This window comes from Raphanus sativus, chromosome 2, assembly GCF_000801105.2.
Source record: "Raphanus sativus cultivar WK10039 chromosome 2, ASM80110v3, whole genome shotgun sequence".
Classification (NCBI taxonomy): domain Eukaryota; kingdom Viridiplantae; phylum Streptophyta; class Magnoliopsida; order Brassicales; family Brassicaceae; genus Raphanus; species Raphanus sativus.
In genome coordinates this window covers 19,377,916-19,387,401 of record NC_079512.1, presented here as the reverse complement: position 1 = coordinate 19,387,401, position 9,486 = coordinate 19,377,916, and the positions used below count along the sequence as shown (strand labels likewise).

Here is a 9,486-nt window from a genome sequence, read left to right as displayed (position 1 = left end):
TTTCGGACATCGATTTCGTCTTGACCGATTTTGACCCCAACAGTCGAATGTGGTACAATCGCTTGAGCGAGTACCTTGCCAAAGAAGGCTATAAGAACGACCCTATCAGTCCATGTATCTTTATAAAGAAGTTGCAAACAATGGATTTGTTATCATAGCAGTGTATGTTGATGATTTGAACATCATTGGAACCTCTGGGGAAATCGCCTAAACAGTTGAATGTCTCGAGAAAGAGTTTGAAATGAAAGACCTAGGTAAAACTAAAGTCTGTTTGGGTTACAACTTGAGTACACAAAAGGAGGAATCCTTGTGCATCAAAAGGCATATACAGAAAGAGTACTCAAGAGATTTAATATGGACCAGGCTCACCCATTGAGCAGTCCAATGGTTGTGAGGTCCCTTGGAGTGGACACTGACCCATTCGGTCCTAAGAAGGACGATGAGGACGTCCTGGGTCCTAAAGTGCCTTACCTCAGTGCCATAGGAGCGTTAATGTATTTGGCTAGCCACACTAGACCAGATATATGTTTTGCCGTCAACCTCCTAGCTCGTTTTAGTTCATGTCCGACCCAAAGGCACTGGAACGGAATTAAACATATCTTACGTTACCTTCAAGGAACTAAGGATTTGGGTTTATTTTATACAAATGAAACCAAAGATGGTTTAGTAGGCTTTGCTGATGCAGGCTACTTATCTGATCCACACCGTGCTCGGTCCCAAACCGGCTATGTGTTCACTCATGGTGGTACTGCAATATCATGGCGTTCCATGAAACAAACTATAGCAGCCACTTCATCTAATCACTCAGAAATCTTAGCCATGCATGAGGCAAGTCGTGAGTGTGTATGGTTGAGGTCCATGACCCAACACATCCGAGCAGATAGTGGTATGGTCGAGGACAATGGTCCGACCATCATATATGAGGACAATGCAGCCTGCATTGCTCAACTCAAAGATGGGTATATCAAAGGTGACCGGACCAAACATATTTTACCCAAGTTCTTCTTCACCCATGAGTTGCAGAAAGCCAAGGAGGTCAATGTCGTCCAAATCCGGTCTAGTGAGAACTCAGCCGACCTCTTCACCAAGTCACTTCCCACCAGCACATTCAAGAAGCTCACGAAGCAGATTGGCTTGCGTAGACTCAAGGACCTTCAGTGATGTCCAAATCAGGGGGAGTAATGTGTGTTTTACTCTTTTTCCTTAACTATGGTTTTGTCCCAATGGGTTTTCCTAGTAAGGTTTTAATGAGGCAACGTTAGCACATTACAAGCCGATATGGTTATGGCATCCAAGGGGGAGTGTTATAAACCATAGTATGGTTTGTGTGGATTGCCTATAACCAAGACCAAGGAGGTTTACATCCGACCCGTCTATTCGATCCGTCTACATTCCGCCCGAGACTTGTCAAGATGAAGACCCATTCAACCTAAGCATCTATGAGCTTTGACCAAGTCTTGATATTGTATTGAATGTAGTCAAAATGTATTCATTGTGTAGATTCTCCATTGATGTAAAACCTTATGTGACAACCACTATATATAAGTGGCAAGAGCTAATGAGAAAGACACAACTTTCACAGCAACACTTCTCTCATTTCATAACAAAAGGTTCATTATGATGTACCAACTTAGGTTTGCTAAATAAATGTTTTTAAAAAAAAAAATCTTTTAAGCATTCTTCTTATTTTGAACGTTTTTTTATAGCTTGGTTTCATTATTTTTATTTTTCTAAATAATGTCTTTGTTTTTAAAAATCTCATTTAAAAATTTAAACCTTATATTCAGATTTAAAATTAAATATTTATAATATAATTTAATAAATCCTACAAGTATACTAAAACCTCTAATACTTTACTGTTTAATTTACCAAATAAACTAATTAAAAAAAAGACAAAGTACACTGATTTTACTAACCATTGTGTCTTGATTCACATTTATGTTATTCATTATTATAAAAATGCAACAAATCCGAAACAAAAATTTCAATACTTCAATTTTTTGTCAACTTCAATACTTTATTATAAGGCTCCCAATATAAATATTAAAGAAAAAAAAAAGAGAGAAATTTTTTAAAAAAATACTTCAGAGATATCATGGTTGAGCATCATATTTATTCAATATACTTAACCAGAATGTTAACAAAGATTTCCGCAATGGCAGTTCATAGATTTTTTCTCCTTTGACCCAGAACACAAACTTTTCCCTTTAGCTCCGAGTGACTTAATACAACTAGCTTGGCATTCAGAAGCAACACACACCTCATCTTTTACAGGGAGCTGTTGTTGATTACACAATTTTTGCTTATCCTGTGCATTTGCCATCATTCCTGTTGGATATAAAATATAAGATTATTTAATCAAAATGAAAAAAACTAATTTTCTCTTTCTCTAGAATATAATTATTTTTAATAAAAATATAAAATTTATTTATGAAACGAAAATAATGATTTTAATTTTTTTTAAGAATTATTACCAATAGAAAAAGAGAGATTGAAGTAAAGAAAAAAAAAGAGCATATATATATGATATAATCAATATATATGATATAATCAACAAAGTATTCTTCATTTGGTGATGATATACTCTTAATAATTTTTCAATACTACTGATAAGTGAGAGCAATATATAAATATGTTTTTTAACTATTTTTTTAAAAAAAGTAACATAATGCTACAAAAATGTACAAATATAACATAATATATTATAAAAATTACTTAAAAGGGCATTAATAGTTATGAAAAACACATGTTACCAAATTTGTATGTTTAAAAAAAATAACTAAAAGATAGATGATAAAATGTGGAATATGTGGAACCTTTCTATATTATAGGTCTTCATAAATTATGAATACCGTATATATATTTATAGAAAACCCTCTAAACTTTTTTTCTAATTTTTCTGTATATTATGAAGTTTACATAAAATAGATACTTGATATAATAACTTCTACGTTATATCAACTATGATATATTTTACACAATATAGCCAGAATGATATTTAAAAATATCAAAATCATATATTTAAGATCATTTATTTTATAATGAGTATATGTAATCATATATCCGTGGCCTCCAATCTCTATTTCTACAGCTTGCTGCATAACCCGTCTGAAGTCCACGGCGTTTTTATTCTTTGTCTCTGCTCCGTTTGTGGGCTTTGTCATCATGACCGCTTTTATCATCATTTTATTGTATTGTATTGTTATCATAAAGTTGGAAGAAGCATATGAACCCTAGTTTAATTTGTGGGTCGAGTTTGTTTGGCCTATGTGCATAATGTATATGAGCGTGCATAAAATTAAACTAGGAAGATCTATTCCTTATAAAAGATTGAAATAATGTGATTAAGATTTTAAGAATTAAATTACTAATGAAAAGCTATAGCTAGGTGAGCAAGAGTGGAGCTAAGAATACTATATATTGGAAGCAACGACTTTTTGGAGACAGCTCGACGTATGCATAGACAAGCCTCGTTGTATAAACTATAAAAGGTTCAATTACTAACGAGACTTTGTTGTAATACAAGACTCAACAATAATAACTAAGTAGGATAAGACATGCGCCTTGTAAATATATTTAATCGGATTTGTAAGAATAATTTGTGGTCATTTAATCGGATTAAAATCTTTAGGTAACATGGTCATTTAATCGGATTAAAATCTTTAGGTAACAATATATTTGTTTGGTTAACTAAATAGGACGTGATGTGCAAGGTGGTTTGTTAAAGAATATAAGGATGATGTTGATTGTTATCTATTTAATAATGGTGATTGGTTAAATATAGGAAAGGTTAATAAATTGTTATTGGTTTAATTGTGAAACGAAATTATTAGTTTAGATATGCTGGACCAAAAAAATCTTTTGAACTCTCTTTCTTGAGCTCTGGACTCTCTCTTTTGAGCCTCGGTTCTTCCGCTGTTATCTTCTAGATTCACCCTTTCAATCTTTAATCTTCCTTTCATTCTCTATCTTAAATCCTCGCGATCCTCTCTCTATCTTCAAAAGCATTCAAAAAGATGTCTTCTGAAATGGATAAAGCCATGCTGGCCTTGTCCCTCAAAGATGACAAAGATGTTCCTTTCGACATGCCCGATCTTCCTCATTTCTATTCTTGTGAAAGGAATCAAAATAGTTTGATCGGCCGTCTTCTCAACCCAGATCATCAATACATGGCAAGCTTGATCTTTGATATGCCGCGCAAATGGCAAAAGCAGAACAGGGTTAGGGGTATCGCTCTCACAGCAGAAAGATTCCAATTCATCTTCAATCATGCATATGATCTCGAAGATGTTTTGGGAAAAGGCATGCAAACCTATAACGTAAGGGGTTTGGCAATTGATAGATGGGTGGAGAATCCCCCCCCGAAGACTACCTCCAGCATGTACCAATCTGTGTACAAATCAAAAATATTCATGTTAATCACTATACGAAGGAAGCTATCACTGCAATCGGTGACCTTGTTGGTCATGTAGATACTGTAGCCTTTGATCCGGAAAAATCTCAGAGACAGGATTTTGTTCGTGTCAAGATCATCTTTGATGTCTCAAAGCCTTTAAAGAAGTTCAAAGTTCTTAACCTTCGAGGAGGAATTCAACACACGGTCTACTACTATTACGAAAAGGTTCAAAAAATATGTCATCTATGTCAGAGGTTGACGCATGCAAAAGACAGATGCCCTTTTCTCAATCGAGCTCAACCTACCGAAGACATTCAATCTTCCTTTAGCTCTTCCTCTTCCCGACCAAGAGAGAATATGTTCATTACGAAAGCAGATCCCCTGTTTGGAGTAATCAAAGACTCTCAAGTTGGTGTTCATCCTGCCACTGGAAGACCACGAATTGCTCCGGAGGTGTTGCAGGAAATGCGTAATTACTTACTATCATCTACTCGTGAAGACAGGAAGGTCAAAGAACAAAGAATCATCTCCTCTGTTGAAGCGGTGGAAAAAGATCCAATCTCTCAAAAGACAGTGCTTCAGCTCATCCCTCCGCCCATCTTTACTAAGGAGATCAATAAAGATAAAGGAATAGTCTTTGACTATGAATCGGAGAACAACCGTCCTCAAGAAGTTCGAGGTCCAAAGCTTATGTCTGCAGCCATCTCAGCTCATCAGGTCATGCCTTCTCGTCCTTCAGAACAGAATAGTACTTCTCCTATGTCTTCTCTGAATCCTGATAACATTTTAAGCTCTACGGTTCCTCAGTTTAATCTCTCATTAACTGATATTATCGGAGCTTCTAATGTACAAGGAAAAGCAAGGAGAAGGCCCGGCAAATACAAGTGCAATCTTCAGGGCAAAGCTAAAGCTCGTACCTCTAAAGCTACTTATCCAACTGCAACTGAAGCTCAGTCTCTCAAACGTAAAGCAGAAGATGATTTGGTGGATGCATCCAAGCCTTTAAAGCTGCAAGCATCAACGATGGTCCCGAATGAGGGACCGTCGAACGCTTAATGAGTCTGAGCTGGAACTGTCGGGGAGTGGGGCGGCCTCAGGAATTGACGGTTCAGCGTCTCATGGAACTGCGTTGTACGTATTTCCCTGAGATTTTTTTTTTATGGAAACTATGAATAGTAGGAATGTAATGGAAGACCTCAAAGTGTGGCTAGGGTATGATAATCTTCTCACTGTAAACCCGGTTAACACTTGGGGTGGGTTAGCTCTTTTTTTGGAAAAACAGTGTAGAAGTAGAACCCATGTATTTCGACAAGAATCTTTTGGATGTTAACATAAAGATGGGTGATAAGCAGTATTTTCTCTCTTGTGTTTATGGTCACCCCAACATAAAATATAGACATCTTGTTTGGGAGCATTTGATGCGGTTTGGTGTAAATAGAAGAAGTGCTTGGTGCATGATGGGCGACTTTAATGAGATATGCAATAACTCATAAAAAAATAGGCGGCCCTAGTAGAAAAGATACCTCTTTTCAACCTTTTATGGATATGCTTCGATCATGTGGTATGTTAGAACTGCCAAGTACAGGTAATAGTTTTACTTGGGGAGGTAGAAGAAGGAAGATCTGGATCCAAAGCAAACTGGATAGATCTTTTGGTAACTCGGAATGGTTTAAATCATTTCAGGCTTCTAATCAAGCCTTCCTTGCAAAAAGGGGTTCTGATCATCGGCCAGTTTTGATTAATCTATTCTTACCGTGGCTCCTTCCGTTTTGATCGCCGTATTTTACATAAGCCATTGGTGCAAGAAGCTATTCATCAAGCTTGGAATCAAGGTTTTGGGAACCAGGAGGTTTCGGTATCAAGTCGTTTACGGCTTTGTAGGAAGGCTCTTAGTAAATGGAAACGAGACAACAAGGCCAACTCTAAGGAGCGAATTACAAGCTTACAAGATGAACTAGAACAGGTACAGTCTGCTCTGGATCCCTGCTCTCTTTGTATTGATATCCTTAAACATAACCTCTTAAAGGCCTACAGAGATGAAGAAAATTTTTGGAAACAAAAAAGCAAGGATGAATGAATTATTCATGGAGATGGCAACACTAAAGTCTTCCACGCTGCAGTTAAAGTGTCTCGAGCAAGAAATGAAATCATCAAACTGGTGGATTCGAATGGTATCACTCATCGATCTGATGCTTCAAAAGCTCAAGTAGCCATCAATTACAGAGGACTATAATGCAGTATTCCATGATCTTCCTCCTCGTGTTTCAGAGAGGCAAAATCACATTCTGATCATGAAGGTCACTCCAGAAGAAGTTAAGAATGCAGTGTTCTCCATTAAAAGCGAAAGTGCACCAGGGGTTGACGGTATGACTGGTTTTTTCTTTCAAAGTTATTGGAGCATTGTTGGGCAACAATTGACTACAGAAGTAATCAATTTCTTCGATACTGGATTCATGCCTCAAGAATGGAACTACACTCAACTTTGCCTCATCCCTAAGAAGGTAAATGCGTCTCTGATGACTGACCTCAGACCAATTAGTTTGTGTACTGTGATATACAAAACTATTTCCAAGAATTTGGCTGGCAGACTTCAACGTATACTTTCCGAGATCGTCTCCACAAATCAATTTGCTTTTGTTTCCAATCGTCTCATCTCTGACAACATCATTTTAGCCCATGAAGCTTTCCATAGTCTTAATTCAGATAGCTACATTTCATCCACTTTTATGGCTGCTAAAACTGATATGTCAAAAGCTTTTGATAGAGTGGAATGGAAGTACCTTCAAGCTCTTCTTCTTTCACTCGGCTTCCACAGTACATGGGTTAACTGGATAATGATTTGTGTGTCATCAGTTAAGTACTCGGTTCTGATTAATGGTCAATCTCATGGTTTCATCTCACCAGAGAGGGGGTTGAGACAGGGTGATCCTATATCCCCCTTCCTTTTCGTCCTCTGCGCTGAAGGCCTTACCTTCCTTCTAAATCAGAAAGCAGCTCAAGGCAAGATTGAAGGTGTTCAGTTCACTCCTAATGGTCCGGCGGTGCATCACCTATTTTTTGCAGACGACAGTCTGTTCCTATTCAAAGCGGATATCTCTCAATGTCAAGCCTTTCAATAGGTACTCCAGCAGTATGGTGATGCTATAGGCCAAGTGATCAACCTTTCCAAATCCTCCTCGGCATTTGGTAAGAAGGTGAACTTTAACCTTAAGTGCCAAATTCAGAACATGCTTGGGATCTATGCAGAAGGAGGAGCCGGTACTTATCTTGGACTCCCTAAATGTTTTTCTGGTTCTAAAATTGAGATGCTTGATTACATCAAAGAGAGGATGAAAGGGAGAATGTCAGGTTGGTATTCACGATTTCTATCTCAAGCAGGCAAGGAAGTTATTCTTAAATCTGTAGCCATGGCAATGCCTATATATGCGATGAGCTGTTTCAAGCTTCCTAAGACGACCTGTCATAACCTTACATCAGCAATGGCAGCTTTTTGGTGGAATTCATCAGAGGATAAGGGTAAAATTCATTGGTTAAGTTGGGATAAGCTCTGTCTCCCCCAAAAGACTCGGAGGAATAGGTTTCAAAGACTTAGAAACGTTCAATCAGTCTCTCTTGGCCAAGCTAGCTTGGAGAATTCTTCAAGATCCATCGTCTCTGTTTGGAAGTTTCTTAAAGAGCAAATACTTTCCAAATGGAAATTTCCTCACTGCAAAATTAGGCAGCAGACCTTCTTACGCTTGGCGGAGTATCCTTCACGGAAGGGATCTCTTGATCAAAGGGTTTGAGACATATGATAGGTAATGGTGAATCCACTTTTGTTTGGTCCACGCCTTGGCTTGCAGATGGAGATCGAATGCGTATCCCCCTTATGAAGACGCCTCTGATTGATCTTAATCTCAGAGTAAAAGATCTTTTACTTCCTCATCTCATCTCTGGAATATGGAGAAGTTAAATGATCTTTTTTATCCTCAAACCATCATCTCCAAGATCAAACCGGTCATCTCTTCTGCTAATTTCTTTTGCTGGAATCATACAAAATCAGGTGAATATACGGTTCGCTCAGGGTACTGGCTTGCAGAGAAAACAACAAACAAAGAAGCATATGCATCAGCCTCAATGCTCCCATCACTCAATGGCATTAAAGACTACATATGGACTTTGGAAACAGCTCCTAAGATAAAGATTTTTCTTTGGAAAGCAATCAGTTGAGCTCTCTCTGTAGCTGATAACCTTTTGGCTCGCGGTATGAAAGTAGACTTGCCAGATATGTGGTTTAGAAGGTGAATCCATCAATCACACGCTTTTCATTTGCACCCTGGCGAGACAATACTGGGCTTACAGTAACTTCCCATTGCCCCACTCAGGTTTCTCCACAACTTCAGTCTACTCTAACATTTTCTATGTTCTTAAAGCAAGAGAAAGTCAATCAATTCCTTTGAACATAAGAAGAGTGGGTCCTTGGATTATTTGGAGCATCTGGAAAAACAGGAATTCACATCTCTTTGAAGGTCATACCTCCAGAGCTCCTGATCTCATCTCTCAAACCTATGAGGAGGCAGATCACTGGTTTTTTATCAAGACTATGGAAAAGGAGAAAAAATCGATTGATCTTGCAAGGAAAAAGAGAATAATTTTTGACTGGAAACCTCCTCCTAAAGACTGGGTTAAATGTGATATTGGGTTTGCTTGGAACAAGACTACAAATGAAAGTGGTGCTTCTTGGATCCTAAGGAATAGTGATGGGAAAACTCTCCTTCATGTAGAAGATCTTTTGTGAATATACATAATATGTTGGATTCATCTTTGGAGAGCTAGTTATGGGCTATGGAAAGCCTTAGGAGTTTGCATTTAACTTCCCATTGCCCCACTCAGGTTTCTCCACAACCTCAGTCTACTCTAACATTTTCTATGTTCTTAAAGCAAGAGAAAGTCAATCAATTCCTTTGAACATAAGAAGAGTGGGTCCTTGGATTATTTGGAGCATCTGGAAAAACAGGAATTCACATCTCTTTGAAGGTCGTACCTCCAGAGCTCCTGATCTCATCTCTCAAACCTATGAGGAGGCAGATCATTGGTTTTTTATCAAGACT

At 37.8% G+C, this 9,486-nt stretch overlaps 2 protein-coding genes across 2 annotated transcripts; both read left to right on the top strand.

The window, feature by feature from the left end:
* The first annotated feature begins 354 nt into the window (after positions 1-354).
* Positions 355-1,561, top strand: LOC130508608 (secreted RxLR effector protein 161-like). Its single transcript, XM_057004190.1, has one exon. The coding sequence runs from the start codon at positions 355-357 to the stop codon at positions 1,159-1,161; it is 807 nt and encodes a 268-aa protein (XP_056860170.1). The 3' UTR covers positions 1,162-1,561.
* A 2,455-nt stretch (positions 1,562-4,016) lies between these two features.
* LOC108836790 (uncharacterized) lies at positions 4,017-5,452 on the top strand. Its single transcript, XM_057004189.1, has 2 exons — positions 4,017-4,319; positions 4,433-5,452. The coding sequence occupies exons 1-2, from the start codon at positions 4,017-4,019 to the stop codon at positions 5,450-5,452; spliced, it is 1,323 nt and encodes a 440-aa protein (XP_056860169.1).
* Positions 5,453-9,486: the final 4,034 nt, after the last annotated feature.

What these genes read in the sequence shown, in the direction of transcription:
- LOC130508608 (XM_057004190.1), top strand. Translation starts at nt 355, where the DNA reads ATGGACCAGGCTCACCCATTGAGCAGTCCAATGGTTGTGAGGTCCCTT.
- LOC108836790 (XM_057004189.1), top strand. Translation starts at nt 4,017, where the DNA reads ATGTCTTCTGAAATGGATAAAGCCATGCTGGCCTTGTCCCTCAAAGAT. An exon ending in AAGGCATGCAAACCTATAAC is followed by an intron (nt 4,320 to 4,432) that starts GTAAGGGGTTTG and finishes CACTATACGAAG; the next exon opens with GAAGCTATCACTGCAATCGG.